This window comes from Triticum urartu, chromosome 6A, assembly GCF_056163025.1.
Source record: "Triticum urartu cultivar PI428250 chromosome 6A, HENAU_Tu73, whole genome shotgun sequence".
NCBI classification, from domain to species: Eukaryota; Viridiplantae; Streptophyta; class Magnoliopsida; order Poales; family Poaceae; genus Triticum; species Triticum urartu.
The window spans coordinates 67696172-67711053 of NC_141878.1; the positions used below are offsets into that span (position 1 = coordinate 67696172).

General features: G+C 43.1%; 1 protein-coding gene across 1 annotated transcript; it reads right to left on the reverse strand.

The window, feature by feature from the left end:
- Window positions 1-265: 265 nt before the first annotated feature.
- On the reverse strand, window positions 266-5594 carry LOC125517359 (alpha-1,3-arabinosyltransferase XAT3-like). Its single transcript, XM_048682554.2, has 4 exons — window positions 5355-5594; window positions 5076-5171; window positions 4937-4990; window positions 266-1600 (listed from the first exon to the last, which is right to left on the reverse strand). Exons 1-4 carry the CDS (start codon window positions 5491-5493, stop codon window positions 453-455), a joined length of 1437 nt encoding a protein of 478 aa, XP_048538511.2. The 5' UTR covers window positions 5494-5594; the 3' UTR covers window positions 266-452.
- Window positions 5595-14882: the final 9288 nt, after the last annotated feature.

A 14882-nucleotide genomic window follows, 5' to 3' on the forward strand; every position in this document is an offset into this window, starting at 1 on the left:
ATTTTGTCTTTCAGTTGGAAAGGGTTCATGCGGGGGAAGGGATTGAGAGGTGAGCGCTAATCACGGAAAACAGGTTGCGGATCGGGGTGGAGTTTGGGATTCAGAATCACGTGATTGTAGGGGATGCGGGACCGGTAGTTCGAAAACTTTTCCGGTCAAGCATGGTCAGTCATTGAAAATTGTTAAGTCCACACCACAGAGCCATTAAATCAATGATGACTGTTAGATTGAGAATTGTGGCCCTAATCGTACGGTGTTGATTGATACGTGCGGTGTTGTGGGGCTAATTGCGGGGTACATCTAAGAAAGTTCTTGTTTGATTGTTTAATAGTAGTGGAGAAAAGGGAAAAAATAATGACAAAAGAAAAGACGCCATGCCACCTAGCAAAGAATTAACCCAAAATGAGAAAAACTAACTAAGGAAACAATGAGTTGACGAACATTATCTGCCCCTAGTGCTTGCGTAGGTGGTTGAACGCTTGCTCCAACGTTGGCGCGAAGCGAGTGGTGTTGATGCGTACGTTCTGCATCAGGTAGGACTCATACACTGTGGTCCAGCCGCTTCGATGGATGGAGTCGGGGTCCTTGATTGCCGGGTGCTCCGGCCCTAGCTTCTCCAGCAGCGAGCTCTCCTCCGCGCTCACGCTGTAGTCAAGGTACTTGAGCCCCATGTCTGTTGCCGGCTCGCTGAAATCCAACCTCGCCATGGGCTCTATCTTGCCATACGGCACCACCTGGATCAGGACGCCGCCCGGCGGCAGGTGCACCGCGTTCGTCAGCCCGGCGCCGTGCACGCCCAGCACCACATCAAACGAGTTCACCACCCGCGCCTGCTCAACCTCGGAGCCGTTGTGCCGCAGCTCCGTCACTGCCACCTCAAACCCCGCCGCCTCGGCCGCTCGTGCAATCTCCGGCTCGTTGAGGAACTGGCGGGAGGTCACCCGCTGGATCAGCAGTAGCCGCGGCTTCTTGTACGGCTCCATGGTCACTGCTCCGCGTGGGAGCGCGTAGGTCTCGCGCACGAAGTGCGTGAAGTCGGCCATGGTGAGGCGCCCCCCCGGCACCAGTTCGGGAACGATGCTGAGGTCCTTATCGAGGCGGAGCCCAACCGAGACGCGCGGGAAGCACCGCACATACGCATCGCGGTCCATGTCCACGACGCCGTACTTGGACAACCCCTGCAACAAGGCCCTGTACTTGACCAGCCACCGCGGCATGTGTTGGATGTTGCTGACCAGGAACGTCACCTCGCCGTGGTACCGCCGCGCTGCGACGAACAGCGGCACCAGAATGTCAGCGTACTCATGCCAGTAGTTGCCCACGTACCCCCCGATCCCGAACATGATGGCAGGCATCGTGTGGGTCAGCGTGCACGACGGGGCGGCAGCCCGATCCTGCAGCTGCATCACAGTGACCGCCCTGAGGCTCTGGCCAATGCGCGTGTACGGTGAGATCATCCACTCGTGGCGCTCCGACCAGCTCACTGGAACGAGGCTCACCGATAGGGCTGTGCCATTGGTGCGGACGTCGCCTTCGACTTCACAGGTGCCAGACAAACCGCGGGAGTGGTCCTCCGTGGTACACACCACCTTGCCATTATCTGTCACGTGCCAAGGAAAGAAAAAACAATTAACATTGTGAAACTAGCTTCGTTCGTTAGCATAAGAGCAAGTACAATAGAGCTGAGTCAGCTGGCTATAAAAAATAAACTAGTATATTTTTGCTTAGTTGGAGGAAAGAAAAGAGGAGAGAAAAGGTAAACGGGCTCTTGGTGAAGAGCCAACTCTAGCACGTGCTCCTAGTCCTAGGCACTTTGTGAGAGTGAAAGGTGGGCCATATAATAAAAAAATAATACACTCTTCTAATCAACTATTGTACATATTTGATATAAAATGGACTATAAATGACATGATAATACTTATAGCCAGACTAAGTTAGCAGGTTAACATGTTGCTTCAACGGTTGGACAACGTGTTCATCTTTTCTAATTGCACTCGGCCTGCCTAACTAGTACTGTAACCATCAACCCGTGTGCCTTCATGGAGTAGCAAGTTGATTGTTATTGTCACAGTAAGTCACCCAGTAAGGAAATATCTTTGATAAATGTTAAACCTGCAAATTGATAATTTCTTTTACTATGAAAAAACAATGCAATTGATATGCTTATAGCTGTCCGCCTCATCGGTTATATGTGGTCCGGTGGCATGCATCCTGCATGCATATAATAATCTTTTATACTATATTAACAGAGGTTATTTAGAAGAATGCATAGGATTCCGTTATTTTATGGACACGAATATCTGGTGAACGTTGGCCGGGAGCAAAATTCCCAGCGAACGCCGGAGTTGCTATGTCAAAACAACTAAAAATGCCATACGTTTGTTAGGGACTTGCCATGTACAGAATGTAAACTTGCCATGTGTATGGAAGAATTGCCAGTGAACACTTCTTTTCTCCCAAAAATGTCATCTGTTTGATTCCCACTAGACGGCCCGCGCTAGCGTTCGCTACGATCGACCTTACTTGAGCGAACGTTCACCAGTTAACATTTCCCATATATATTTTTGTAATGGTAGAGGACAGCAGTTGAGATCAAGATCTAGGGGCTATTTTGTTATTTTATATAATGCATATGGGAGTAGTTTAGATGCAAATTTAGGCTGTGCTACTTTATGCATGTATCCTATATAGCTATATGGGTGATCCTCAGTAATTTATTTCTCTAGCATGTCATGTTAACATGTAACCACACATGTACAAAAAGACCTCAACATGCAACCATGCATGATGAATTGATTTACAGTTGTCTTCCTTATATTCAATATTATCAACCAGCTATACAATATTAATACAATTAGTTATATTCAGTTTCAGTTTCAGTTTTCATATTAGTAATTCAAATATTCATATTCCATGCAACCAAATATTTGTGAATTATATTGAAAAACATATTGGATATAATATTTAGATGCAAATTTAGTGGGTCACTTTATGAGATGAACTTTAATAATGACATGATTGGGTAAATGGAAGCAAATCCAAGGGGCTAGCTTACTTTTCGCAATGACAGCGATGGGTAGCGGAGATTCAAAAGGAGCACATCTTAGTTTTTTTTTAAAGTTTTTCTCACAGTACAAAACATATTAGCAAATAGTGATGCGGCAAACGAGTATATGCAGGAGCATTTATCATTAGCTGCATCATCAACCAATGCATGAAGCCTAGATAACACATCTTGATTCATCTTTGATATGCAAGTTCAAACTAATTAAGAGAGAATACTAGTGCAAATTTAGCTTGGTTTTTTTCTAGATTATATTAAATGGTGAAAGAGATGAGTGATTAGAAGCAAACCAGATCAACTGGTAATAGTTATCAACAATGATTGGGTCCACATCATTAACGGTCGGAGTTTGTCATTTGAAAGAACTCTATTATTTATTTTCTCTTCTAGAGTGCATGTCTCGTGAGGATTAACATGGAGCCTCTAATTAGCCCTCTGTAGAGAAAAATAAGAGCGTTTAGATTACTAGTTTAGTGATCTAAATGCTTTTAAATTTCTTTAAAGAGGGAGTACTAGTTAAGCATTATTCTTTTTGTCGACCTGCTGATGCGTTTGTTTAAAAATGGTAATATGACTTTTTCATATTAATAAAGTCTATTAATTGAACATATGTGGGGACCCATATGCTGGTTAGTGTTAATTTTAAAGACACTATTCTAATTACTAGAAAACTTTAACAATGTTGTGAATTGTAAGACCATTGATCTAAAATATTAACCAGACCGCTCTAGTTCACTTTTAAATGTAAACTGACATTGACTTCTCTGATTTACAGGTTAAGGCTAGTCATAGTGAGGAGTGACTTAGACTAGTGTCATGCATATGACACTAGCCTATGTTACTATGTTCATAATGCAAAGTAACAAAGAAGTAGCTAGTAACATAGATGATTGCATTTATTAATTTGTAGACTCATTTATTCTTGGGAAGCGCTATGTTACAGTAACATACTCCCTCCGTCTATGTGTGTAAGTCATCTTACGAAAACCAAATAGTCCCAAAACACTTAGGCGCGGTGCATTAACTTCTACCTCGTTTCTTGTTTCTTAACATATCAACCAATAAGACTAGCCACAATGGATAGTAACATACACTAGTAACATACACATATTTTTAGACTATGTTACTACCTTGATAGTGGGTAGTAACTTAAGTGTGATAACATGCAAAGATTCATTTATTAGGTTATAGACTCATATTGCATTGGAACATGTGATGTTACAGTAACTAGCTAAGTTACTACAACTACCTCTCTCTTCATTAACTCATTGCCACATAAGCAAATTTGCTGAGTTGGACTCGATGTTATTGCTGAAGTTACTCCCGCTGTGGCTAGTCTAAGAGATGAAGGGTGTGTATGTTTTTAATGACTTGAGATTACCAAACACGACATGCAGTGGTTAGTTCATTGCATGCAATGCTATTAATTAGCAAATAAACATTAAATTCTCTTGTTTTCCCCCTCCTTCTTGGTCACGGTGCACAATCTAAAATGACTTACTCACCTAGACGGAGGGAGTATTATTTTACTCTAGGCACCTCTTTCCTCATTAACTACTTGCCACATAAGCAAATTATTGAAGTGCGTTATGTTACTAGTTATGTTACTCCTACTATGACCAGTCTAAATCATGAGTTGCCTGTCAGATCTGTCATACATGTATTTAAGCTTAAGTGAACTACCTAGTCACTGCCGGAAATAGAGGCGACCCGACAACCTTTTTTGCGTGGGAAGAAAGTTGTCTTCTGAATAAATGATTTTCCATATAACTTTTCCTTTTTCTAGTTCATGATTTCCTTGGGTACCCAAACTAACAGAGCATGCATGCAAATTTGGTAGAAATGACTGGGAGAGTTTGATGATCTGCTCACCCGTATCTTGAATCGGTTGTTTGTCGGCGACCCGGTGCACATCAGACGTAACAACTGTAGATTAAGCAACAAGCAAGAATTAATCTTCAGATTATAGACTACACAGATTGGAAATAAGCATATGGGTAGATGTGCTCACGTATTTCACCAGGAGCTTTAATCAGTTGCGTTTCACCAGGAGCTCTAATCAGTTGTTTAACCGTGCTCCATTGTGCTAGTGCCGCCGTGGTGGCAGCTGCATATTAAACAACAGGAAAGAACCGCTGCCGTCAGTCAGCTAAATAAGCCACATTGGTCGTCGAAGGATAAGGCTAGGCTAACGTACGTTAGCGTGACATTGAAAAGCTAGCCCCGGAATAAGATGATGGAGTATGCAAACAGCGGGTAAGAAGATGAATGGAACGAACGAATCATTTACCACTGATCGAAGTCTGCTGCCGGACGAGGAAGTAGACGAGGAGCGCAAAGAGGACGCCGGCGGCGAAGCCGGCGTTGGCGTGGACCGGCGCACAGCTCTTCCTGGGCCTCTCCCTCTCCTCGCAGCAGCTCATGCCCATCGCCTCTTGCTGCTGCTTGCTGCTGCCGCTGCTGCCAGTCGTAGTAGTGTAGTACACTACTGTACTAGTGAATGAGGATGCGCCGTTTGGGTTCGCTTCGGACTGGGTTTATACTCTTCAAAAGTAGGAGGAGTACGTACTAGTGCATGCACATTGTTTATCCTACGGGAAAACCGACGAGGCGACGCTGTTGACTTTGCCCAAATACACGTAGCTCGATACTTACATAGCGTAAACATCAACTAGGTGTTTTTATTTAATCGGGTAGACAGGTAGAGTAAATGCTCTATAAGGACGCCAGTGAAGCAACTTTTGAGTGATGTTGAGATCCGAGTCCCACTAGCTAGCAATGCACCTTCGCTGCTATTTCCGTCACGATAAAGACGATCGTGTAATGCCATAGAAAATCATCACCCGTTTACTTCACATGCCGCGTCTTCATAAGTCTGGTCAAAGTCAACCGCAATAGTCTGTCGACGACCATCGAGAATTCTGAAACTTTACCTACTGTATACTCCCTTCGTTCGATGAAAAATGTACATTTAGAAATTTTAGAATATGAAGTGGAGTAAAAAATGTTTTGGGAAGATGCAAGCCACCATCTCTCACCTCTTTAATTACCCAACCCCAATGAGCTAAGTGCATTTAAAAATTAAGAAAACTATGTATATAATGCTATTGATCTTAGTTATCGTGTGATGAGATAAAATACTTTAAATTACATTGAAAATATAGAAGTACATTTTTTTGTGAACAAATTTTTAAATCCAAATATACATTCTTCAGCAGACAAAGGGAGTAGTACTTCTCTTAATCCATCCAACGGTCAAATCAACAAGTGAAGAAGGCACTATAGGCCTGGAAGAGAGAGCAAATTAATGACCAAATTCGAACGGGGATGTTCGAACTCTAGCTGAGCTAGTTCTTCCCTAAAAGGAAATCCGCTAGATAGAATTTTTCTGCTTGAGTGCATGTATTCGGCACATCAAATATGTCATGTCGTGGGTCTAGTGATACACAAAGTGTCAAAAGTTATGTACTTTGAACATCGAACCGGCCATTTAGCCCAACCAATTAGAGAAAATTCCTTATTTGACACTGTCTTAAAATCTGATTCTTTATTTGACACTAGAAAAGTTTTTCTTTCCCTATTTGACACTAGTCCTAAATTTTATTCCCTATATGACATTTTCGTCCATTTTAAACCTAAATGACACCTGAAAAGACGATTTTGCCCTTCATGTGGTACGTGTGTGTGCGCGCGCACGTGTGCTGTTGCGTGTGTGGGTGCACGCGCACATGTGTGCTGCTGCTGCATGTGTGTGTGCATGTGTGCTGCTGCGTGTGTTTGCTGCTGCGTGTGTACGTGCGTGCGTGCGTGCGTGTGCTGTTGCGTGCCTATGTGCTGCCTACGTGTGTGTTGCTGCTGCATGTGTGATGCTGCGTGTGTTTGCTACTGCATGTGTACGTGCGCGCGCGCGTGCGTGTGTGCGGTTGTGTGCCTATGTGCTGCCTGCGTGTGTGCTGCTGCTGCGTGTGTGTGTATGTGTGTGTGCTGCGTGAAGTGTGTGTTGCTGCGTGCGTGTGTGCACGCGCGCATGTGTTGTTGCGTGTGTGTGCGTGTGCGTTGTGTGTTGGTGCATGTGTATGCGTTGCTGCGTGTGTGCTCCTGCCCTCGCACTGATGCTGCGTGTGCGCGCTATTGCCCCCCACACACATATCACATGAGGGGCAAAAGAGTCTTTTCAGGTGTCATTTAGGCTCAAAATGGACGAAAATGTCTTATAGAAAATAAAATTTAGAACTTATGTCAAATAGGAAAGAAAAACTTTTCCAGTGTCAAATAAGGAAGCAGATTTTAAGATAATGTTAAATAAGGAATTTTCTCAACCAATTATTGATGGGTGTAAAAAAAAATTGTTGATGGATGCCAACGTTGGATACATCTGCTTAACTGATTTATAGTGGTGAAATGTTGTAGTATTATCATGCTTGTTTAGGCTTTGTCAATTAACTACCTATGGAGTGTATTTATGTATTTTTGAAAAGGAGGGTTACTTCTGCTCTCTGTATTAGAATGATGCATGCAACCATATTATTAAGGAAATGTCCAAATAGGTTTGTGATCCGATACAAGCTCACAAAAAGACCCAAAGTAAACTAGAAATAAGGGTTGCCACAACCGGCAAAAACATATCAAGATGACTAAACACCTAGCTTATTATTTGACCGCCATCCAAACCATTTGTAAATATCCCGTGCTACCGTCTTTCAATGATTCCACTCAATAGCCATAAGCTCCTTGGCTTCCGTATGACTGAGTAACGACCACATCTGGATGCAAGAAGTGGCTTTGTATATAACCTGCAAAATTTTATAAGAGTTTGTCAGTTAAAAATCATGTCATTCCTACAGTTTCATATAGCCCAAAGTAATGCACATACTTCTATTTGAATATGTCCCGCAGTACTTGCCTCCACTCCATTAAGCCACGTCCGAAATAACGTGTTAATACTATTAGGAGGGCTAACATTAAAGGCTACATGAATCCTACACCATAAGAGTTTGGCGGGAGGACATTTGAGAAAGAGGTGTTGTATAGCTTCATCTTGATCACAAAAGCAACATTGTTTACCACCCTCTCATCTTCGTTTTGCCAGGTTATCCTTAGTCAGAATCATTTCCTTGTGCACAAACCACATGAAGACTTTTATTCTTAATAGTACTTTAATATTCCAAATAAAGATTGATTCCAGAATAGGACAAGAGACTATTAAGTCTAAATACAAAGACTTCATGGAGAATATCCCATTCGCGGATAATTTATAGTGAATCATATCTGCCTCATCAGAAAGGTGAACGTCCATCAACCTCCACACGAGATGCAGCCAACTATCCCATCGGTCTCCTACTAGGGACCTCCTGAACTGGATATGTAGAGGGACAAATTGTAATATTTTAGCAATATAAGCGTCCTTATGTTGTACAATATTATAGAGAGAAGAATATTTTATGGCTAGTGGCATCGCCCTTAACCATGTATCTTCCCAAAATCTAGTCGAGTTACCGTTCCCAATGATAAATATAGTCCTATGGAAGAAGGTTGCTTTTGTCCTCATTAACCCCTTCTAGAAAGGCGAGTCATTGGGTCTTACGGTAACCTGGGCCAGGGTTTTCGATTGCCGGTACTTATTACGCAAAAAATTGTACCCATATTCCTTCGGTCTCAATAGAAAGACTGTACAACCATTTGCTGAGCAGGCATCTATTCTTTACCTCTAAGTTTTTAATCGCAAGCCCACCCTGGTCCTTTGGTCTACATATAATGTCCCACTTGGTTAGCCTGTATTTTGTCTTGATTTCATCACATTGCCAGAAAAATCATGATCGATAGAAGTCTAACCTTTTACGTACCCCTACATGCACTACTGCAGGAATGCCTAGCAATGGAAGGTGTAAAAATCCCAGCAATGACGGGCAAGGCTCTCAGGGTCGCCCGCCACTGCTAACAAGGCATCAGTGGCGTGCGCGCGCCCGCCACTGTTAAAGACCTAGCAGTGGCTGGCTTCACATAGTGCCCGCCACAAGTATAATCCAATAATGGCACTAACGTCACAAACTAGCAATGGCGGGCATCAATATTCACCCGCCACGGTTATGATTTTAAAAATTAAAAAAAATATGCACATCCCGGAGGCGCGGCGCCGGCACTCCACAGTGCGACCCTGCCCAACTCAGAAGCTGGCGCGCGCGCGTGCGCGCGCGCACACACACACACATTGCCGGGCTGCTAGATCCGCCGCCACATGAGCCTGCTGGATCTGCTGCCGTGATGGACCAAATGTTGGGAAACGTAGCATGCAATTTCAAAAAAATTCTTACGATCACGCAAGATCTATCTAGGAGATGCATAGCAACGAGAGGGGGAGAGTGTGTCCACGTACCCTCGTAGGCCGAAAGCGGAAGCGTTAGCTTAACGCGGTTGATGTAGTCGAACGTCTTCTCGATTCAAGCGATCAAGCACCGAACGTACGACACCTTCGAATTCTGCACACGTTCAGCTCGATGACGTCCCTCGAACTCTTGATCTAGCAAAGTGTCGAGGGAGAGTTTCGTCAGCACGAAGGCGTGGTGACGGTGATGGTGATGTGATCCGCGCAGGGCTTCGCCTAAGCACTACGACAATATGATCGGAGGAGTAAACTATGGAGGGGGGCACCGCACACGGCTAAGAAACAATTGATGTGCTTAGAGGTGCCCCCCGCCCCCGTATATGAAGGAGGGAGAGGGGAGGAGGCAGGCCTAGGGCGCGCCAAGTGGGGAGGAATCCCACTTGGACTCCTAGTCCTATTCGAGCCCCCTTCCTTCTATCGGAGGGGGAAAGGGCTAAGGAAAGGGAGAGGGAGAAGGAAAGGGGGGCCGCGCACCCTCCCCTTGTCCAATTCGGACTCCCCATGGGGGGCGCGCGCCACCCCCTCGTGGGCTGCCTTGCCTCTCCCCTATGGCCCATATGGCCCATTACTTCCCCCGGGGGTTCCGGTAACCCCTCGGTACTTTGATAAATACCCGAAACACTCCGGAACCATTCCGATGTCCGAATACTATCGTCCAATATATCAATCTTTACCTCTCGACCATTTCGAGACTCCTTGTCATGGACTCCGAACAATCTTCGGTCACCAAAACACATAACTCATAATACAAATCGTCATCGAACGTTAAGCGTGCGGACCCTACGGGTTCAAGAACTATGTAGACATGACCGAGACACATCTCCAATCAATAACCAACAGCAGAACCTGGATGCTCATATTGGTTCCTACATATTCTACGAAGATCTTTATCGGTCAAACCGCAATGACAACATACATCATTCCCTTTGTCATCGGTATGTTACTTGCCCGAGATTCGATCGTCGGTATCTTCATACCTAGTTCAATCTCGTTACCGGCAAGTCTCTGATACATCTCCATCGTACCTGCTTTTCCAAACACTTTTGTCCTTGTTTTGGACTCTAACTTGCATGATTTGAATGGAACTAACCCGGACTGACGCTATTTTCAGCAGAATTGCCATGGTGTTATTTTTGTGCAGAAATAAAAGTTCTCAGAATGACCTGAAAATCAACGGAGACAAGTTTTGCAATAAATGAAAAATACTGGCGAAAGAATCAACACCAGGGGGCCCACACCCTGTCCACGAGGGTGCAGGGCGCACCCCCCTAGGGCGCGCCCCTACCTCGTGGGCCCCCTGAGGCTCCACCGACGTCAACTCCAACTCTATATATTCACGTTTGGGGAGAAAAAAATCAAGGAGAAGGATTCATCGCGTTTTACGATATGAAGCCACCGCCAAGCCCTAATCTCTCTCGGGAGGGCTGATTTGGAGTCCGTTCGGGGCTCCGAGGAGGGGAATCCGTCGCCATCGTCATCATCAACCTTCCTCCATCACCAATTTCATGATGCTCACCACCGAGCGTGAGTAATTCCATTGTAGGCTTGCTGGACGGTGATGGGCTGGATGTGATTTATCATGTAATCGAGTTAGTTTTGTTAGGGTTTGATCCCTATTATCCATTATGTTCTGAGATTGATGTTGCTATGACTTTGCTATGCTTAATGCTTGTCACTAGGGCCCGAGTGCCACGATTGCAAATCTGAACCTATTATGTTTTCATGAATATATGTGAGTTCTTGATCCTATTGTACAAGTCAATAGTCACCTACTATGTGTTATGATCTGCTACCTCTTGAGCACTACGTTGGTTTTCCCTTGAAGAGGAAAGGGTGATGCAGCAAAGTAGCGTAAGTATTTTCCTCAGTTTTTGAGAACCAAGGTATCAATCCAGTAGGAGACTACATGCAAGTCCCTCATACCTACACAAACAAATAAGAACCTCGCAACCAACGCGATAAAAGGATTGTCAATCCCTTCACGGTCACTTACGAGAGTGAGATCTGATAGAGATAATAAGATAAATATTTTTGGTATTTTTATGATATAGATAGGAAAATAAAGATTGCAAAATAAAATAGATTGAAAACTTATATGATAAAAGATAGACCCGGGGGCCATAGGTTTCACTAGTGGCTTCTCTCAAGATGGCATAAGTATTACGGTGGGTCTATCCAGCAATTGATAGAAAAGTGCATAATTATGAGAATATCTAGGAATGATCATGTATATAGGCACCACGTCCGCGACAAGTAGACCGAAACGATTCTGCATCTACTACTATTGCTCCACACATCGACCCCTATCCAGCATGCATCTAGAGTATTAAGTTCATAAGAACAGAGTAATGCATTAGGCAAGATGACATGATGTAGAGGGATAAACTCAAGCAATATGATATAAACCCCATCGTTTTATCCTCGATGGCAACAATACAATACATGCCTTACTGCCCCTACTGTCACTGGGAAAGGACACCACAAGATTGAACCCAAAGCTAAGCATTTCTCCCATTGCAAGAAAGATCAATCTAGTAGGCCAAACCAAACTAATAATTCAAAGAGACATGCAAAGAAAACAAATCATACATAAAAGATTTCAGAGAAGAATCAAACATTGTTCATAGATAAACTTGATCATAAACCTACAATTCATCGGATCTCAACAAACACACCGCAAAAAGAATTACACCGAATAGATCTCCAAGAAGATTGAGGGGAACTTTGTATTGAGATCCAAAGAGAGAGAAGAAGCCATCTAGCTAATAACTATGGACCCGAAGGTCTGTGGTAAACTACTCACACATCATCGGAGAGGCTATGGTGTTGATGTAGAAGCCCTCCGTGATCGATTCCCCCTCCGACGGAGCTCCGGAAAAGGCCCCAAGATGGTATCTCTTCGGTACAGAAGGTTGCGACGGTGGAAATAGGGTTTCGTGGTGCTCCCGGATGTTTTTGGGGTATATGAATATATATAGGAGGAAGAAGTAGGTCGGTTGAGCCACGAGGGGCCCACGAGGGGGGAGGGCGCACCCCCTGCCTCGTGGACTCCTCGTTTGTTTCTTGACGTCCACTCCAAGTCCTCTGGACCACGTTTGTTCCAAAAATAACTCTCCCGAAGGTTTCATTCCGTTTGGATTCCGTTTGATATTCCTTTTCTGCGAAACACTGAAATAGGCAAAAAAACAACAATTTGCACTGGGCCTTGGGTTAGTAGGTTAGTCCCAAAAATAATATAAAAGTGTATAATAAAGCCCATTAAACATCTAAAACAGATAATATAATAACATGTAATAATCAAAAACTATAGATACGTTGGAGACGTATCAAGCATCCCCAAGCTTAATTCCTGCTCGTCCTCGAGTAGGTAAATGATAAAAACAATATTTTTGATGTGGAATGCTACCTAGCATAATTCTCAATGTAATTTTCTTTTTTTGGCATGAATATTCAGATCCGAGAGATTCAAGACAAAAGTTTAATATTGACATAAAAATAATAGTAATTCAAGCATACTAACTAAGAAATCATGTCTTCTCAAAATAACATGGCCAAAGAAAGTTCATCCCTACAAAATCATATAGTTTGTTCATGCTCCATTTTCGTCATACAAGAATGCTCTCATCATGCACAACCCCGATGACAAGCCAAGCAATTGTTTCATACTTTAGTAATCTCAAACTTTAGCCATGGATATAGCACTATGGGTGGAATAGAGTATAATGATGGGGGTTATGTGGAGAAGACAAAAAAGGAGAAAGTCTCACATCGACACGGCTAATCAACGGGCTAGGGAGATGCCCATAAATTTATGTCAATGCAAGGAGTAGGGATTGCCATGCAATGAATGCACTAGAGCTATAAATGTATGAAATCTCAACAAAAGAAACTAAGTGGGTGTGCATCCAACTTGCTTGCTCACAAGACCTAGGGCATTTGAGGAAGCCCATTGTTGGAATATACAAGCCAAGTCCTATAATAAAAATTCCCCACTATTATATGAAAGTGACAAAACAAGAGACTCTCTATCATAAAGATCATGGTGCTACTTTGAAGCACAAGTGTGGAAAAAAAGGATAGTAGCATTGTCCCTTTTTATTTCTCTTTTTTTGGGCCTTCCCTTTTTTTGGCCTTCCCCCTTTTTTATTTGGGACAATGCTCTATTGATGATGATAATCACACTTCTATTTATTTACAACTCAATGATTACAACTCGATACTAGAACAAAATATGACTCTATATGAATGCCTCCGGCGGTGTACCGGGAAGGGCAACGAATCAAGAGTGACATGTATGATAAATTATGCATGGTGGCTTTGCCACAAATACGATGTCAACTACATGATCATGCAAGGCAATATGACAATGATGAAGCGTATCATAAATGAAACGGTGGAAAGTTGCATGGCAATATATCTCGGAATGGCTATGGAAATGCCATAATAGGTAGGTATGGTGGCTGTTTTGAGGGAGATATAAGGAGGTTTATGTGTGACAGAGCGTATCATATCACGGGGTTTGGATGCACCGGTGAAGTTTGCACCAACTCTCAAGGTGAGAAAGGGCAATGCACGGTACCGAAGAGGCTAGCAATGATGGAAAGGTGAGAGTGTGTATAATCCATGGACTCAAAATTAGTCATAAAGAACTCACATACTTATTGCAAAAATCTACAAGTCATCAAAAACCAAGCATTACGTGCATGCTCCTAGGGGGATAGATTGGTAGGAAAAGACCATCGCTCGTCCCCGACCGCTAGTCATAAGGAAGACAATCAAAGAACACCTCATGTTTCAAATTTGTTACACAACGGTTACCATATGTGCATGCTACGAGACTTGCAATCTTCAACACAATCATTTCTCAAATTCACAACTACTCAACTGGCACAACTCTAATATCACCATCTTTATATCTCAAAACAATTATCAAGTATCAAACTTCTCATAGTATTCAATGCACCTTTTTATGAAAGTTTTTATTATTCCAATCTTGGATGCCTATCATATTAGGACCAATTTGAGAGCCAAGGCAAATTACCATGCTTTTCTAAAGGACTCTAAAAATAATATAAGTGAATCATGAGAGATCAATAATTTCTATAAAATAAAACCACCACCGTGCTCTAAAAGGTATAAGTGAAGCACTAGAGCAAAATTATCTAGCTCAAAAGATATAAGTGAAGCACATAGTGTATTCTAATAAATTCCGATTCATGTGTGTCTCTCCCAAAAGGTGTGTACAGAAAATATGATTGTGGTAAACTAAAAAGAAAAGACTCAAATCTTACAAGACGCTCCAAGCAAAACACATATCATATGGTGAATAAAATTATAGCCTCAAGTAAAGTTACCGATGGACGAAGACGAAAGAGGGGATGCCCGAAAGGCATCCCCAAGCTTAGGATTTTGGTTGTACTTGAATTTTACCTTGGG

Bases quoted from the DNA above. Each gene is read 5' to 3' on its own strand.
- LOC125517359 (XM_048682554.2), bottom strand. From the start codon at position 5,493: ATGGGCATGAGCTGCTGCGAGGAGAGGGAGAGGCCCAGGAAGAGCTGT. The intron at 5,172-5,354 runs GTAAATGATTCG...TTTAATATGCAG, and splicing joins GCAGCAGACTTCGATCAGTG to CTGCCACCACGGCGGCACTA. The intron at 4,991-5,075 runs GTGAGCACATCT...CTTAATCTACAG, and splicing joins TAAAGCTCCTGGTGAAATAC to TTGTTACGTCTGATGTGCAC.